Source organism: Pyrus communis, chromosome 10 (assembly GCF_963583255.1).
Source record: "Pyrus communis chromosome 10, drPyrComm1.1, whole genome shotgun sequence".
NCBI classification, from domain to species: domain Eukaryota; kingdom Viridiplantae; phylum Streptophyta; class Magnoliopsida; order Rosales; family Rosaceae; genus Pyrus; species Pyrus communis.
In genome coordinates, this window is record NC_084812.1 from 7,584,430 (window position 1) to 7,604,546 (window position 20,117).

At 35.9% G+C, this 20,117-nt stretch overlaps 1 protein-coding gene across 1 annotated transcript; it reads right to left on the reverse strand.

The window, feature by feature from the left end:
• Positions 1–13,523: 13,523 nt before the first annotated feature.
• On the reverse strand, positions 13,524–16,092 carry LOC137747710 (uncharacterized). Its single transcript, XM_068487871.1, has one exon. It carries the CDS (start codon positions 15,769–15,771, stop codon positions 13,795–13,797), a length of 1,977 nt encoding a protein of 658 aa, XP_068343972.1. The 5' UTR covers positions 15,772–16,092; the 3' UTR covers positions 13,524–13,794.
• Positions 16,093–20,117: the final 4,025 nt, after the last annotated feature.

The following is a 20,117-nucleotide window of genomic DNA, read 5'->3' on the forward strand; positions in this document are numbered from 1 at the left end:
CGAAAAATCTAGCGTTACTTATTGTGAATTAATCTTCAATGCTGTAATCAACCATATTTCTCTTCTTTTTTAACGATATTGATGTTAATTCTTATCATCATCAAATCTTATTATTTTCTTTTATTCTCATTGAAGAAAATAAGAAATTTTATCATTTTACGGTTTTAGTGACTACGAGATTGGGAACAAAATGAAAGGTCCAACCGACACAATATAAGATGGTATGGAAGAATTGCAATCAATTTTTCTTACTCATTATGTCCTTAGATATTTACTATAATTTCACTTTTGACGCCCAACACCGTTCATTGCTAACAAGGGAGCTTTTGCTGGGTTGTTTTTCTTGAATTTCACGTTTCTTTAAACATATGAAATGAAAAATAACAAATAATTGATGTTTACAGGTTAATTACTAATTAAGATTTTTCTCCAATCTAATTCCTTTTATTATAATTATGGTTACGTAAACGAGCGATAAAATAACCCTATTTGGTTGTCAATGACGGTGAGATGACTATTATATATAGCATGTAAATGCATGCCAGAGTTTCAATATTTGTTTTAAAAATCAAGGGCATTAATTATTCAAGAAACCAAAGAACAGGACTAAACCGCAACCAGTCATCCTTTGTAACGTTAATTATATGTAAAATTGCTCCTACGTCTTGACTAGTAGATTAGATTCAAGTGTATTTGAATCAAATCATCTTTCCAGGGCAAAGTGCATTCATTAATCCGGGAACAGGTAATATATAGCTTCATAGCTGGTGAAGTTGCTCGTTACTGAGATTAAAACTAGACATGAGCAAGGCATACAACATGAATGAATGACGTTTGTTGGAATTGATCATACAAAAACTAGGGTTTGACAATAGATTAGATGGATTGATTTATCACTGCCCTAGCTAAGCCAAATTACCACCTTCCCAAATCCTTCTTAAACCAGCAAATCAGGCATCCAATCCAAACTGCCCTAATCTTAGAAACAATCAATATATTTGGCAATATACTGCTATTAATTTGCTCAAGACTTGGTTACACTGCGGTTTGAATTAGGAAGAAGAGATTTCCATTCCCAGTTTGCAAAACACGAATGTATGCTTAATGGGAGGATTAATACAAGGTTTTTAATTTATACCCTTAATTTGCACTAATAATCATTTTCCTCTAACTTACATAAACAGCTCTTATCGTTTTATGGTTGTCTTTTCCATGCATCCATGCTTTGTTTTGCATGCACATTATGGTATTAGTCAGGAGAAAACAGAATGTACTCATCTCATTGCATGCCTATCCAAGGAATGAGCATTCTGAGTAGGCCTGGCAAACAGGTCGTGTTTGTTGTGTTCGTGTCGTTTTCGTGTAACACCTATTATCTTAACGGGTCATGTTGTGTCACACCTGTTATCTTAACGGGTCCTTAACAGGTCTGGTCACTTTACCCACAGGTCGGGTCACTTTTCCCAACGGGTAAAGTGACCTGACCCGTTTTGACCTGTTAAGAAAAAAAAAAAAAAAAAAAAATTTCTTAAATTTGCACATACCATACATTGCCACATAAATATTACTTCAAAAGATTAAAACACATTTGTCGTTTAACTACTATATCTATACTCGAAAATAAGAGCCTAATAAAAAAATATTCATACACTACTAGTCTATTACAAAATATTAAATGTGCAAGGATTAGAGTTGGGCAAATACTCATTGGTTATGGGTAACCGCGGTTATTTGCCCATTTAAATTTGATGGTTAAGGTTATAGATAACTGTTTCGATAAATAAACAGTTATATGTATAATCATTTACCCGTGAAATTTAAATGAGCGGTTATGGGTATTACCCGCGTTTATAAACAGATACCCATTTAACCGTTTATTTTAATATATGTAAAACTAAAAATAAAAATAAAAATATTAGTTTCTAACTAGGTTTAGTATCCCAAGATATAATTGGTTATAAAGGACCATAAAATATATATATACATATATATATATATATATATATATATACATATATATATATATATTTATGCCTCACTTCAGAGAAAAATATAGTTGATAGAACGGGCTAATATTTAATATATGTGATTGAATGTACTAAAGCATTAGAGTGTTCGACAGTTTTGTTTTGGAGTCTTTTAGAGCTATGACCAATTCAAGATAATGATTACCTTGAGCATTTAGAAACATGTTATTATCAGATGATGCGTACCTCTATATATATATATATATATATATTATCAAAGTTGTTAGAGATTGAAGTGAAACGGGAGCCATGTATTATTCTGTTTATTTTCTTCACTAGTATCAGATAAGAGAAATGAACATAGAGAGGGACAAATGAGGAAAACATGATTATTACTTTATGCTTTTCATTTTTTTGTACTAGCCATACGATACAAGCATACGTCTCTTTTAATGAATATAAAAGGCTTACACACCAAAACAATAAAAACCGAACTTCTACTATTTTAAGCAATATAATTTTGACTTCTATTCTTCCACTTTCCACCCTTAGCCATATGTGGTTGTTTTCTTATGTGGGCATTCACACCAATTTCACAACAGAAATATCATTACTTGAGTATTTATAGTCTCAACAACTACTAATGTTAGTGAGAAACAATTCAAGAATTAATTACAAAAAACAAAAAGGCACAACTTTGTATTACTTGTAGGGCAAGTAACCCCATTATTTTTCTTAAAAAAGGCACAAGGTATGGAGAAATATTATCACAGTAAAACGCAAGCCTATCTTTTCTCTTTATGCAGCTGCACCCCCCTCTCTCTCCTTCAATTAAATTTAGGCCACAACGCATTGTTAAACACGCTCCTGACACTGAGCTAAGGAACTGAATGCTTGTTTACTACAAAGCAGTTCACAATATTCATCAAGCAATCCAAGTAATCTATAAAGCATGGTTTCAATTTTGATATTTTTTTCAGCAATGATTGCATTAATCATTCACCATGAAGCATGAACTCTAATTTTACGTTTTTTTTTTTTTTTTTTTTTTTTTTCAAATTATAAATTTAGCTTAAATTTATTGTTCTTATAATTGTGGTGAATTGAATATGCGTGAATAAGAGAAGGAAAAAAATGGGATTTTTCAAACCCTACACGCATGGGAGCCGCAGCCTGAAGCCGCACTGCCCGAGCCACTAAGTCGTTCCTGCTCCAAAACTCTAAGGTCCAAAACAAAGCCGTTTTGCATCACCTTTCATACGGACATGGGCTGCCTGCAGTCGACCCGCAACCCAATTGGGCATATGCACCAAATCGTCCCCCAGTTTTTTTTCTTTTCTTTTGGGCCATTTTTGGCTCGCATGAAATAACAAGCCCATGGGTTAGGCCTTGTTTTTCACTTTTCCTTCTTAGCCCAATAATTGGGTATATAATCTGTTAACCTATTTACTTCTCCTTTGTTGCCCAGCAACCCAACAACCACTCTTTTGGGCCTGCAAGCCACGACAGCCCCATATTTTGGGTCGTCACTCATTCTTTTCACACATAGGTCTCGCACTATTCCCATTCACTGCATATGTGTATTGTGTTTGTTTGCAAGTATCATGAACCTAGAGTTCGTACTTAAACTCGAACTTGAAGCTTTGAAAATAAGTGCCATAGAAACTCGAAGTTTCATAAAACAATACACCCGTAAAAATCCGGAGTTCTTGTAGGTGATTTGGTAGGATTACATGTAGATGATGATTTTAAAAACAACTATAAAATTTAGTTTGTGCAAATTACTTTGTTGTCCATAATTTTATTTTGTGATAGAAGAAAAAAATGTTTTTTCACCCTCTTATAGTTGAAAAAAAGAGTTTCATTAATATGTGGTTTAAATTAACTTCTTCCTTACAAATCTGTTATGTGTAAATAAATTAACTTGAAATATGTCTAATTTTATGGAAAGAGATCATTTCCAGATCCCTTCCACCAAATTCATCCAATCAATCAATACAGGCCCTTGAAATTTGATCCAACGGCTACAAGTAGGGGGCCCCTTTAAAAGTTATAACTACTTTAGCCGTTGTACTAAATTTCAAGGGTCCGAATTAGATGATTGGGTGGATTTGGTGGAAGAGATTCGGAAATGATCATTTTCCCAATTTTATGGCCTAACAATTAGATTAGTCTAATTTTTAGTTATTTTTTTATTTAGGTCCATGAATAGGACTCCATGTGTCAACGCTTTTTGTTGTTAGGTTGATACTTTGCATTGTGATTACTATTTTACTCTACTATAGCTATTCAATGGAAAAAGAAAAAAAAAAAAATATATATATATATATATATATAGAAAATGATACGATCGGTACTTTTCTAGCGACTATTATGAATAATAATCGCTATAAATATAGCGAGTGATTCCCAAAAAGGTCGCTATTTTCATACCGATCCATCCCTTTTCAATTTTTTTTTTCAGTTTTTTATTTTTATTTTGTTAATGTTTCTTTTATTTCTCTTACCATAACAACAAACTACCACATTAAAACATATTTTTTCCATGCAAAATATATTATAATTCATTTTATTTAAAACCTAAATTTAAAGATATTTTTCTATTTTCTCACTTTAAGAATCAATAAAAATAGTTTCAAGACCTAATAATCAGTAGGATCACATACAAAGGTTTTGCAATATTTTCCTTAACTCCAGCGCAAAATATTTCTTAAAGCTAAAAATTTCAATTTTTTTTTTCATAAAAAACTGAGTGCTATAAGCCAAAGTTAGAGTCATTATATTCGCACCACATATTTCCTAAAATTAATTTAGGACATTTCCAAAATTTTGGACACCTATAAATCTCTTGGTGGGCCTCGCTATTAGTTATATTATTTTTCTATTTTTTTTTTCAACTTAGGTACCCTATTAGTTGACATAAACCCAAATTTCAGCTGATCTTTTACAATCTAAACTACATATCATATAAGTATTTTTACAGTCTAAACTACATGTCATATAAGTACTTGTACAAGCTAAACTACCTATCATATTATAATATTAGTCGGCATAAACTTAGATTTCAACTAATATTTTATAATCTAAACTACCTATTATATAAGTACTTTTACATTCTGAATTACCTGCCATATAAGTACTTGTACAAGTTAAACTACCTATCATGAGGGAATAAGTACTTTTACATGATTTTAACAGTAAGATGTAGTCCTCCATCTTGGTAATGTTAAAAGCCCTTAAGGCTAACACAATCAATGTCAAAAGCCTCTTGAGCAATTACTTACATAAGACAATCAATGTATAATGCTCGTGAATCATGTAGACTAAAATCATGTAACAAATACCAGCAAAAATGAAGCTTACTATTGTAAACGACTCAACGAAAACATGTAAAATTACTTGTAGTTCTCATAACTTCATGCGAATTCAAATTCAAATTTGGATACTAATCTACATGTATTGCGAGGAAAATTCAAAATAGGAGTCGGATAGAGTTTTTGATGAAACAACGAGATTTGATGAGTAGCTTTTTTTTTTTTTTTTTTTTTTTTTTTAAATACAACGATATATTTTACACTAAAAAATATAAGAGTTTTTTAATGAAATGATGAGATTTGATGTGTAACTTAAAGTTCCATGTTAATTCTAGAAGAGTCATGATGAAACATTCAACGACAGTTGATGCAATTTTATTTTCAAATTATGGACACTTTAATTGCTCTACTTATTGGACCTTACCTATGACTATGCAATACATTAGACCCATATCAAAACACGTGGATCAAGATTCTCTCCTGAGCAAAGGGTGAGGATCCTCATGACCAATTCTATCGGGCCGTTGAAATTATCCAACAGCTACAAATAGGGGCCCCCTCTAAAAATTATAATAATTGTAGCCGTTGGATAAAATTTCAACGGCCCGATGGGCTTGGTCAGGAGGATCCTCACTAGGGATGGACAAATACCCATTGGTTATGGGTAACCGAGGTTATCCGCCCATTTAAATTTGACGTTTATAGTTATGAGTAACCGTTTAGATAAATAAATCGTTATGGGTATAACCGTTTACCTGTAAAATTTAAATGGACGGTTATAGGTATTACCTGTGGTTATAAACGGGTACCCATTTAACCGTTTTTTTTAATATATGTAAAACTAAAAATAAAAAAAATTAGTTTCTAACTAAGTTTAGTATCCCGATATATATTTGGTTATAAGGGGATATGTGTGTGTGTGTATATATATATTTATGCCTCATTTGAGAGAAAAATATAGTTGATAGAATGGACTAATGTTTAATATATGTGATTAAATAAGCTAAAGCATTAGTGTTCGACAGTTTTGTTTTGGAGTCTTTTGGAGTTTTGACCAATTCAAGATAATGCTTACCTTGAGCATTTAGAAACATGTTATTATTAGATGATGTGTACCTATATATATATATATATATATTTAATTGGCCTCGAGTTTTCAATAAATATTTGACCCCAAAATTAGAAATCGATTAAATGGCTTGGATCGATGAACATATGTTTCTAAATAAAAATCCAAATATTTATCAAATTAGCCTATTAGCAGACTGATGCGTACTTACATATATATATATATATATATGTGTGTGTGTGTGTGTGTGCATACAAGAATATTAATTAACCTACAACCATGCATGGTTCTAGTAATAGATTAACCGTCCAATAATTGGGAGACATCGTATATATTCATAAATAATATGGCCGTTAATATAAAAATACATGTTAAATGTACTTATAATGGTATTTAATAGTTAGAAAAAAGAAAATTATGACAAATTTCTTTTTAATTTTCAAGTCAAAAAAATAGGTAGACGGGTAAAAAAAAAAAAAAAATGTAAATGGGTAGCAGTTATGGGTAAATGGGTATGCGGTTATGAGTATGGTTAATCGTTTATAAACGGTTATGGGTATGGGTATACCCGTTTATGTAAATACCCAACGGGTAAACGGTTATATGGGTAAAAGTTTAAATGATTATGGGTAAATAACCGTGGTTACCCGCTTGCCATAACCGTTGCCCATCCCTAGCAAGGATATGCAAAATGAAAGAATTTTTGTTTTCAAAGTTGTGAAGCCTTTCTAAAAAATTTAAACCTTGCCAACGGAGGAGGATGCAAGAGAGATGAGGATTAAGAAGACGGCGCGGGAGTAAGTATGGACTAGAGATATCAGAGTGAATGAGAGAGAAGAGAAGGATAGTCTCCAACCTAATGCACATTGGACAATTGAGATTAAATCTCAGCCGATCCAATGGTCACCAATTTTTTAAATTTAATTTAATATATAGGGGTGTGCTATCCACACACTGCTTTTTACTTCTCACACACCCCTTGGTAATTTATGTTCGTTGATCTTCTTCAATTCATTCGATCTGATGGCTGAAAACTAAACAGGTGTGGAAGAAGTGAAAAAAAGTGTGTGGATATCACATCCCTATATATATAATTATTATAGTTTTTAGGGGTATAAAATTGTTAAATTAATATATATAATTATTATAGTATTTTTTTAGGGTTATAAAATTATAAAATTAATATTTTGCTTATCGTGTATCGTGTTATCCACGTGTATACCCGAACCAACCCGTTATCTTAACATGTGCTTATCGGGTTACCCGATAACGACCTGATTAGTTATCGTGTCAACTCAAACACCTGTTAATTTCATGTCAGGTTATCGGGTAGTATCAGGAATTGTCAGGCCTAATTTTGAGCATCCATCACAGGTTGCGTAGTGAACCAAAAAAGACAACAGTTGGTTTTGTTGCGTCACGCGTGTGACCTTTTATTTTTTATTAATATTGGAAAGAAACTAGGGAGGTTTAACAAAACACTTCTGGCACTGTTCACTTTTAACGAAAAATCACATTTATATATTTCTCTGGTACTATTCACTATACCTTTAAAAAAGGCTTTTCATTAAAAGGGAAGTTTTTTTGGATTTTTCATTAATTTTCGTAAGAAACTAATCCAAAAATAGTTATATATAATGATAAATTAGGTTCTCATCCCTCATTTCTCATTCTCATTAATTAAAACCTTATTATCTTTTCATTTTTGATCAAGATCCCTTGACTTTTTTTCATCTCATTATTTGAATATTAAATTATTTTCATATATTTCTATTTATAATTTGTATCCTTTTTTTTAATTTATACTAATATTGTTCTTAGTTTTAATTTGTGTCCATAATTTTGAATTTTAAAATGTACCCATATTTTCAATTGGATTTTTCATTAATTTTCGTAAGAAACTAATCCAAAAATAGTTATATATAATGATAAATTAGGTTCTCATCCCTCATTTCTCATTCTCATTAATTAAAACCTTATTATTTTTTCATTTTTGATCAAGATCCCTTGACTTTTTTTCATCTCATTATTTGAATATTAAATTATTTTCATATATTTCTATTTATAATTTGTATCCTTTTTTTTAATTTATACTAATATTGTTCTTAGTTTTAATTTGTATCCATAATTTTGAATTTTAAAATGTACCCATATTTTCAATTTAATTTGTACCCGTGGTTTGGAATTTTAATATGTACCCATATTTTTAATTTAATTTGTACCAATATTTTTTTTTATGAACTTACCCATGCTAATTATATATGTTTATTTTATGTTTTAAAATATATCAATAGTTATTCACTTAAATGATGCTACGGACATTGATCAAACTATTTAAACAAATAAGGTTTCATTCTAACAGCTAGGTTGCTTATTAAGAATATTTTGGAATACCATATTTTATCGAACTCAAGTTCTTTGTAGTATAGATGATGGATGCCTTTATACTGCTTATAAATATGCTTTTACACACTTCTTTATAGTATAAATGATGAATGACTTTATACTATGAAGATGTTTTTGAGATATATGTACCCATGTTTGGAAAGATTATGTTCAATGTTTTGTGCGTACCTAGTGGTCATTATTATTGACCTTCGGGTTGGGTGCTGTAGGAGCCTACGGGCGATGATACTATATATTGACCTTCAGGTTGGGTGCTATTGATACTATATATTGACCTTCGGGTTAGGTGTTGTAGGAGCTTACAAGCGATTAATACTTATGACGGAAGTGTTCTGAAGGAAGAGTTCTATATGCCTTTGGGTGACACTGATAGCACTAGTTAGCACACTATATACGAGATATATTCCATGAAGGTTCTGTGGCATGCTAGAGTTTTCGGAATACCTATTATGTATTATGCTATTAATGTTTTTATAAACTCTGGGGATTAGTATGTTGATAACTGTTTCAGTATTTTATATATATATATATATATATATATCAATTTGGTACACTCATATTTATTTTGCGCCCCCTTAGGATTTAGATTCGAGGCATACAATCCATGCATCAAGGCACTCTCACATCGTCATCTTCGAGTCCTCTCGGTGTAGGACTCATTCCTTTGCTCATTTAAATTTATATTATTTCTTTTCTAGTGTATAGAATTAGTTGTATGCTCTGAACACGTTCTTCAATTGCATATTAATTATATTTAAATTTATAAGTCTTATTTATTTCTTGTTCTCATGCATTCTAATATGGCTTCGTCACCTTTGGGTGTCGGTTAGCACGTACTTACCCTGGAGTTCGAAAAATATCAGGATCGAGACATATCGCAATATCGGTATTAAATATGCAAAAATTAAAATTCAACTCTTAAAATTTCCTACTCTAAAGTGCGAAATCGAGACGTGTCCATAACAAAGCGGATGATATTAAACGCAGGAAAAGGTCAAAGCCTCTTAACAGAAATTAAAACCGTTTGGCTTTATATTCGCGGCTTTGTGAAGAAAAATTCCCCACATTCCTGCTCTTTGTGATTCCCATTTCTTTTCTTTCTTTTTTTCCTTTTTATTGTTCAATCTGAATTCATTTGATTGACATTGCAGAGCAAGAATAATGGTGAAGCAAATATTGGCCAAGACGGTTGAACTTGCCGACCAAGCTCAAATCCAAGACTCGAATGTTGGCGGGGCTGCTCCGCCAGTTCCTCAGCCGTGACCTCTCCGTCCTCGGTTCCTACGGTCGCCTACAACGGCTCGTACTCAACGGCGTCGAACAAATCCTCAGCCGGTTTCTGTCCAAGCTGCTCAAGCGTTGTCCTGTCAATTGCACTGTCATTGACAAGATCAAGCTTTGCTTCACCACCACCACCCCCTTATCTGACTTCCGCATTATCTCTAGGTTACTCGACAATTCAATCCAAGATGTCCCGTGGATTCTACATCTCATTTGGAACTGTGAGTACGAGTACTCGACGCTGCCTCCAATCGCATCTAACGAGTTGATTCTGTTCATTATTTGGGAGCAGATTGCTATTCTTCGCCGCTAGCCTGTTTCACTTGAATGTCGATCTGATGCAACATCTGCTCTCAGATCGCTTGTCCGGGACGACTGTCGAAATTCGGAGTTCATTGTTGGGGAAGGTGGAGTCGAACCCTTATTGAAGTTAGTCCAAGAGGGTACAATGGAAGAACAAGAGAGTGCTGCCAGGACCCATGGGCTGCTGGCACTTGTTCGGCAAGGTGTCGAACGCATGATACATGCGGGCGTGCTTAAAGTGTTTGCAAAAATTCTTAGAGAAGCCCCCATGAAAGTTCAGGTTGTTGTGGCCCGGGCCGTGTCTATGCTTGCGGATGAACACCCCGAATGCCAACATGGTTTTGCATTCAAATTCTCCGGCTTGGAAATATGTTGGGAATTTGCATCAAAGCTGTTGGGAATTTGGCATGGGCCTTTGGGGCAACAGAAACAAGGATGATAGACGCATTGGTCGGATTTCTACACGAAACAGAAGATGAGATGTTAGAGGCTTGCATTGCCCTCACAAAATTCGTACGTCCAAACAACTATTTTCGCCATGATTTTTCCAAGCAAATAGTACGTGTTGGAGGGGCTATGCAATTAATCCAGCTTTTGTATTTTAAGAGACGGATATTATTCAAATTCGCGCCTTGGCTCTTATCTGCAACATTGCACCAGAGATTGAAGAGCTTACACGAGCTGAGATGCTCACCGCGCTTAAATGGGCGTCGAATCAATCTTATATGACCCAAGACAAAACGCTGAACACATTGTTACCGAAGGCTAAGAGTAGGCTGAATCTTCCTCATCAGTCCAGGGGCTCAAGGGGATGCCCTTAACTCAATCAATGTGTACAAATTATTCGAATTTACAAATTCTTTAGTCAGATGAATAAAAAGCCTTCTTTTTGTGTGTCTTGGGCAGTGTCTGAGCTCGCGGATAAACAACCGAAATTCCAAGACGGTTTTGCACTACACTCTGTAGTCCCTTGCTGGTTAATTAACCATCTCGCACTCGAAATTGTTCATGTGTGCATACTAACGATGAGAACAAGACTAATTGCGATGTAAATGTGAATGATGACCCCGAAACCATGCCATTGGAGAGGCTTTTAAAGACAAGATGATAAACGTTGCATTTTAATTAGTGCATGTTATTGGACAAGGACAATTTGAAGTAGGAGCAGGTGTTAGAGTGGTCTACTTAGTTGTTTAAGAGCATTTACTTTTGTACTTGTTTGAATTCAAGGAGTCACTGGGTGAGTTTCCGATTCTCAATTTCTGAAATGTAATCAAATGTTCATCACTCATGTCTTCGTGATCTCTGCAATGTCATGGTTAATTGCTTCTGTATCTGATTTTTTCACACCTTTTAGCTGAAATTTTGTTCTCACTATTTGCTTGTGGAGACTGTTAAAGCAAATTCTCATTTGAAAGCAATAAGCTGTTTACCGGGTCAGATGAACTATTTCCATCAAGAAGTGCTTGCTAAATATACATCATACTCAAGCCCAAGGGAAGAGCCCAACCCAAAAGACTAGTCCAATAGGTGGGAGGACCCTAAGAACTTAAGTACCATTACACCATTTCTAATGTAGCCGATGTGGGATCATAACATTACACCACCCTTCGGAAGACCCGACGTCCACGGCAGCCCTTACTCTGGTGGCTTTCACTCTTAACGGCTGCGCACCCTTTGATCGTCCCATTAAGGTAATCATTTCCAGGTCAAAGCTTAATAGTGTAGTGGTACTTAAGTCCTTGGGATCCTCCCACCTATTGAACTAGTCTTTTGGGTTGGGCTCTTCCCTTGAGCTTGAGTACCTAAGTCCAATAGACGGGAGGACCCAAGACTTAATTACCACTGCACCATTTCTGGTGTAGCCAAGATCATAACACTATCACCTGAGTGTGGCGCAACGGGAGGTATTGTAGTTGGAATGGAAGGGGTTGGTTCTTGATTTGAGACCGCCCACGGTGTATACTGGACGGAGAAGATTTGTGCACTAACTATGTGATGTAACTGCATAATGCCCCAAACATTTGTAAACCTGAATGAACACCGTGTTAGAAGAAAAATTGGTTTAACCAATTTCGGCGTTGATACAGTTTGTGATTGAGTAGCCAATTTCTCCAAAGTTGTAAGTTCTGGAATCAGTATTCCACTATTTCTTACTAACCAGGACATCGACTCTGTTCCGCTAGTTCGAAGCTGTAATTTCTGTTTCTTGCAATTATGTACTCAAACAGCTGCAGATTTTTACAAGGAGACCCATTCTTCTGATGCAGATTGGTGTATAATTCCTGGTACCTAGTCGCCAGCTTGGTGAGTTCTCGAGCATTGATTCAGATTTTTTATGTTCTTAATTGGTGTCCATTAATCTTGTCACCTACTCCCCAAAGTGGTTGGTTCTTGAGCATTGGTTAAGGTTTTAACTACATCAGATTTGTCAAGCTGCTGTGTATTGTTGTCTAGTACTTGCGGCCTACTCGCCAAAAGTGCCGATTTGGAAACAAGTTGTTTTTCGTTTCCCGGTTGTCCAGTTAGAAAATTGCTCAAATCATTTTTTGGTTATCTTCTCAGAAACATTTCAACGTGCACCGCGACTTGAATTAGCTCACTCGGAGTAGCCCTGGTTTCATGTCGATTTTTCTGAACGGTTCACGTTGAAAATGCTCTCTCTCCCTCCCTCCCTCTCAACTTGCATGGATTTCATTATTGTAGGTTGTATTTGGCTTGGAAACGTTGTGTTTTTCCTTTCTTACCATATTTTCGTTCAGAAAACCTGCACTTTCGATGGCTGCAGGAAAGTCATCCATCAGCTGGTACTTCTATAATTACCCAAACAATGTCTTGCTGATTACGCAAGATCGATCACGAATCCTGATTGGTGCAGAGATTTGTATACTGCAGATATTCGTTTTACTTCTGCATTCTGATTTCAAAGCATTCATAATTTAGTTACTGATGTAATCAGATGAACAGAATTAAAGTTTAATCTAGTTTTACGGCGTGGTGTTTGAAATTTTATCTCACGACAGCTACAAAACCAGATCAAGTACCACTCCGGTCCAGTTAGCATTCCGTTCTTAAGATGTTTTAGGGACTATAGTACATTAAGCAAAAGTTTGTCAGCAAATCTGCTAATAACGCGAATAACAACCATCTTTAGCATAAAAAAATCTGAACTTAGACGTATGCTAAAACTAGAAACTCGTTTGTATTCGCTTCGAGAAGTTAATTACATAGGGAAAATAACTTGATATGTCAAGAATCCGAACTTCTGATCACCCGTTTTCACGACAACAACGGAGGGGAAACAGAAATTCAGAAGAAGATTTTAATTTGACTAAGAAAGTTGTAAATTACATAGTATGTACACTCAATGAGAATCATAAAAACAAGAGAAAAAAATGAGATGTCTTCCTTTTTGTTTCAAGTATGAGGAAGACCACTCTGCCTTGTGATTGAATCAATGGAATCCCCTCGAGCCCCTGGACTGATAAAGATCCAACCTGCTCTTCGCTTCTTGTAACAACATTTCGAGTGATTCATCTTGGGTCATACATGATTGCTTGGACGCCCATTCGAGCACCGTGAGCACCTCAGCCTGGGCAAGTTCTTCGCTGTCGGGTACATGAAGTGCAATGTAGCACATGAGAACCAGTGCTGGAATTTGAACAATTTGCTCCCCGAAATACACAAGCTGGATCAAGTGCTTAGCACCACCAGCACTTATTATCGCCTTGGAATGGTCGAGATGAAGATAGTTGTCTGTACAGGCAAACTTTGTGAGGGCAATGGTAGCCTCCCTAGTGACCTCAGCCTCTCTTTCATCGAGAAGCCGCACTAACGGGCCAATCATTCTCGTCTCAGTTGCCCGAAACGTCCTTGCCAAATTCCCAATAGCTTTGATGCATGGAATCAGGAGGTCTGAATCTGCATCAGCTTCCTCAGTAATCTTCTGTAGTTGGTCAACCACAGACTTGCAAGCCGGGGAATTAGGCTTGAAGGCTGATCTTCTCAACTCAGCATCTTTCTCTGCTACTGCTGTAATCACCATTAATGCCATCGCAGAATTGAGCTGAACATCTTCGGAGCCCTTCTCCAAGAGCACTGCAAAACATAGCAGTGCTCTGGATTCCGTGATGCTGCGGCAAATAGGCGAGTTCCCCTTGGCTAGCTGCCAAAGAGCTCTGGCCGCCATTGCTTTCATGTTGGCCTTGGTGGCAGGGTCTTCCAGTTCCCTCCCCTTAATGCTCGTCCCGGAAAGATTATGATGATGGTGAGACTGTTGGTGCTGAGGATTCTGCTTTCCGTTGATAGTTCCGTTTCCATTGCTCTTGGCATTAGTGGTTTGACTCCCACCAGGCTTCGACCCGCCCTGCATTGCCATGGTAGTAGCAACCACATTGTGCAACCGACTCGGGGTTCGATTACCCAACGGATGAGGAATGCGACTGTAACCCTGCTTCTCATCCTCCTCACCCGCCTTGTTCGAATGGTTATTCGCATTCGAATTATTGGTTGCCACCACAACGGCATGAATCGATGTAGTTTTGTTGAAGGTAATAGAATACTTACTGTGCTCCTGAACAGTTTCAAAAGCAAGATGGCTAACCAGCAGCCGAATGATGTTATGCTGCGCAAAAAGGTCCTGGCATTTGGGGTAGTGACCTGCAAGCTCCGACACCGCCTGGGCCACCATTGCTTGCACCTTCATCGGACCTTCTTTGAGGATTTTTGCAAATACCGAGCACACACCGGCATGGATCATGTGCTCCACGTTCTCCGGATCACGGCCAAGCAGCCCGAGTGCCTCGGCGGCGTTCTCTTGGCCTTCCGGTTTGCCCTCTTTCACCAATTTTAACAAGGGCCCGACTCCACCTTCCTCAATTATCAGCTTCCCGTACCGATCATTGTCCCGAGCAAGCGAAACAAGCGAAGCTGCTGCATCAGATCGATCATCAACCGATCCAGTATGCAGAATTGCAATCTGCTCCCAAATGAGGCACAGAATTGGCTCGTTTGCAGCAATTGGAGGCAGCCCCAAGTACCCATCTTCCCGGGTATCCGCAGGAGCCGACACCCGGAGCAGCCACGACAGGTCGCCGATGGAGTTTTCAAGTTGGGACGACATTTTCCGGAACTGGGCAGCCGGGATAATGGTGAAGACTCGCTTCATGATGCCATTGGCTCGGCATTTGAGCACCAAAGAAAGAGCCTTATCGAGCACCTGCTCAGTCTCGTCGATGATCCGCCGAGTAGGGCGCTCGTAGAGGTCGGAGCTGGCTCTCGCCGCCTGCCGGAGCAACCCCGCCAGCTTCTCAGTCTTGGATTGGAGCTCCAAGCAGTCCTGCTTCGACGAACTGGCCTCCTCGGCTGCCTTCGTGACCTGGTCGGCTAGCTGGATCGGTTTCGCCAAGATTTGCTTCACTATGTCCGCCATGGCTGGCACGGCGGACCAAGGACACCAAGGTTTTTGATGAAATGTCTGACTGAAAAATCACAGATTGGATCAAACAACACAAAAGGGTATTCTTGTTCTGGTGTCTGGAATCGGAATATCGATCTCTGGGAGGACGAAGGTTGGAGATGTGAATTGGGTAGCGTGCTATGGGTCTGTGGCAGGTCTGCAGAAATTCGGAGATGAATATTTCGGCAGACGTGACGTGGGGTTAGGGCAGAAGAGAGGGAGAGCTCGAAAGACTCGTGGTTTTGGGTTTTTTGTAGAGCTGCAAAAATGCAATGAGTTTGAGATCTCCACGGGTTCTACAACGTCTGGTCAAATGAGTTTTTCTTCACAGATATAATAAATATGGAATTGTTATAACCATTTCAAAAATCTTATTTTACAATTCAAATTTTATATATTTTGAAAGAAAAATACAATGGTAAGAAGTGTATAATGAGATTTTTAGAATGCCAATAACATTTCCTAATAAATACTGTGACCTTTTCTTTCTTTACTGGCTCGATTTCATTTTCTTGACTTTTTTTTCCAACGTTTTTGGAAATAAATACACATAAAAGGATGGACTGCAAGTGACTTGGATTTTTTTTAATTTTTTATACATCATATATTACACCGAACCCTAGTACTAAGTAAAATTCTTACTTTTTTTTTCTTGAATAAATGATATTATTTATACTAAGTAAGTGGGGTGTAGGAATAAGTTCTTCACAATAAGCTAATAATAATATGATTCAAATTCGTCATTTCGTGTAAAATTCGAACTTAAAATATTTCACTCACAAATGAAAAGAAATGCTAGTAAACAGTGATAGGGCAACTTGAAGTTTAGATAGTTAAAAACGTTTATCCTTACGGTGTTGTTTATGTTCAAATATATTATCCGCTTCGTTAAGAAGAAATATATTTAGAGTAATGTTATTCATACCATATTTTTATATCATATTTCTATACCATCTTAGGTGACATTTTATGTGGATTGAAAACTTTGCAAAACCCAAGGAAAGAAAAGAGAAAGACTCCTTGTATACAACAATTATCATTTAATTAAATAATTTTTCTTAATTATTAGTTTATTAAATAATGAACTAAATTTAAAAATCTGATTAATTCAAATGATGTGGCTGTCCACATCAAATGCCATCTAAGGTGGTATGAAAATGTGGTACAAAAACTTGATATGAATAACATTACTCACATATTTATAAGGAATTGTTATTGGTACTCCAAAAATCTCATTTTACACTCCAAACTTTTTATATTTGAAAAGAAAAATACAGTTCTGAGGAGTGTAGAATGAAATTTTTAGAATGTCAATAACATTTCTCTATTTATATTACTACAAGTTAAGGACAATTTAAGTGAAAATTAGTCAAAATAAAATGTTAAGGGAAATTAGTCAATCTTAGTCAAAATAAATGTTCGAGGGGCATATCAGGAGTAGTCCAGAAGAAATTGTCGAATTACACATGAAATATATCATAAGAGAATTAGAAAATGATGTCAGGCTGTCTTTTTTTTTTTTTTTTTAAACTACAAGCCCCACTGGGTCCCCAACCTTTTCAGGTTGTTGCAGGCATAGAGATGGAGTAAGAATCACTTTGGATTTTGTGTACGAAGCTCACGAATCAAGAGATTTTATTCAAGAGAAAAATTATAGCTGTTTAAGTTTTTGAGTTTGTAAAGTAGGTTGGTGAAATGAGCTAATAAGAATCGTATGATTAAAATAGAATGATTCGAATCTCTCGATTTACAAGCTTAGACACATAGATCCAAAATGCATCTCAATGAGCTATGTTTTGCTTGGCAGATAACCATTGAACGTTGCATTGTAAATGGTAATTTCAAATAGAGTAAAAATAACGAATTTCACTATTCCTTTGCTTTAATAGATTTAGGAAACTAATTTTGGCACAATTTTTTCCTCTCAATGCATATATATATATGTTTATTTGTGACATTTGAATTGAATAAGAACAGAACATGGCTACTGAAAAATGAGCAGCAACTCCTATTGCTGGCCAATCACAGATGGATATGTATCCAACTAATTAAAATTTTAATCACATATTGGACACGTGTCTATCTGTGATTGGCTAGCAACAAGAGCTGCTGCTAATTTTTTCAACGGCCAAATTTTGTCCATTGAATAAACTAAAAGAAAATTAAGATACCGAAATAAACAACAGGAATGTGCATAAGAAAAAAAAAATGTGCGAAAATTATTTTCCTATTTTTGTTGTTGGTCGATGCACAATCCATGAGTTGATTAGTCATTGGTCTATAATTTACAGTCATTTCGGCCTGATTCGCTGACCGGCAACCAACCAGCAGGCGGTGTTCACCTCTCGACCGTCAACTTCGTTTTATCGATGAGGTGTAATTTGCATCTGACCCTTGCCTCTGAGTTTTATTATCTGAAGAAGTTCTAAATTAAGCTTTTAAGTAAACAATGTCGGCATTAAAAATAAGTACAAATTGGAGGTGATGATGAGATTAGTTTAGTCATATTGACAGCACTGCCAATGGGAAGATCCCCTAAAATGTCGGGCATCCTTAATTTAACCCTAAGTTTATATACAAATAATAAGCGGATCCATTAACTTTAAAATTAATAGAGTAATTATCTCATGATTTCATAAAGATGTTTCAACGTATCAGCGATGGACTACTAATTGGTGCAACGTCAATACTGTCTCTAACTAAAACACTTGACATTTTATCCCAATTCTCAAAGATTTAAAATTTGAGCATGCAGGAATCGAACACATTATGTTGGTAAAAGAACGCAAAAGAAATGATTGATTTTTTTATATTTTTTGCATTTGGGATTGAAAGACTCATATTCAATGAGATTTTTTATAGTGCTTTGGAGTATCGAATGCTCGAAATTTTAACAGTTAGATCTTTGGTATACTGCATAGCATCAGAGAATATTTAATATCCAACTTGGAATGCTCAAACATGAATTATTATTATTTATTTATTTATAGTTTGCAGAAACATTAGAACTAGATTGAAAACAAGATTTTCAGTGTTGTTTTGGACAGAAACAGGCCCCAACTATCTCTGTGGCAGCTTTTCGATCTCTTACGTTTTTGGGATGAGACCAGGCTGGCCCTTGGGATTGGAAGCTATGCCCTCCAAGCTGTCCCTTGGGACACTCGTGGAACCCTATTTTTTTTCCCATTAAGCCAAGGCCAATTTAATCCAGTCCCAACAAATGCCAAACAGTATTTAACCTCAATTCTTAGATCGCACAGGATTATACTGCTTGGAAATCCAGCGACAGATTGGTAGTGAATTGGACAACTGGGAGAGGACATGTTTGCCTATGGATTAGTTGCACACATGTTATTATGTTTTGGCCAGCTGCCCGCATATTTTAAATTTATCGTATCATATATTTTGTATTAATTTATAGGGTTTTCACATTAGGTAGCTGGAATTAAAACAAAATTGGAATTTGCAACCAGAAGGCAATTTAATAAATTAATGTTTGGTGGTGGAGTTTGTGGAGGTTTTAGGAATCTTTGTGTGGGAATTGCGTCTAACATGTGTTAATATCTCATTCTTCGTTGTATTCGAGGTTTTGGTTTAATGTAAATCTCAGTAGGGAATAAAAAATGAAGATTAGAGCTGGCAAAATTAGTGCTAACCCACGAAGCATAAAAGATGAGATTAATATTCTCTTGTCGCAGACGTGGTTAAATCAGTTGGTCAGGATAGTATGACCGTCTCTTGCATTTGGTTTCGAATATCATTCCATAAATTAGAGCATCACAAGAGCTTCACTAAATTTCTATATGCTTTCAAAATAATTGAGGATCAACTACCCCACCAGGGATCCCCCTCCTAGTTAGGCTCTAATCATCAATCACCCATTCTAATTATTCAATTAATTACAATTTCAAGCTACTAAATTGAAGGCAAATGCCTTTATTACTCCAAACTTGTGGACAGAGTTGCGGAGTTTAGTTACGGATCAAATAATATATCTGAGTCTCAATTTTTACATTAAATCGTAGCTTATTTCTTTTTATTATCATCATAGATTCTTACATACAACCGAAGATATATCTCTTTGTATTAACAATTCACATGAGGAAAGTTGTACATACATGAGTATATATTTCATGTCACGCAAAAGAATCTCTCTAGTGTTGCCCAAACCACAAGTCGAACATGCTCTCTTTTCAGTTTGGTACAAAATAAGTTTTTTCGGAATTCATATGTCAAACAGTTTAATTCTCTTTTGTTATATAGTTCATTTTCTTCAACTTATTCTATATAAAGAAGCCGTACGTTGAATAATGCAAGTA

What these genes read in the sequence shown, in the direction of transcription:
- LOC137747710 (XM_068487871.1), bottom strand. Translation starts at nt 15,771, where the DNA reads ATGGCGGACATAGTGAAGCAAATCTTGGCGAAACCGATCCAGCTAGCC.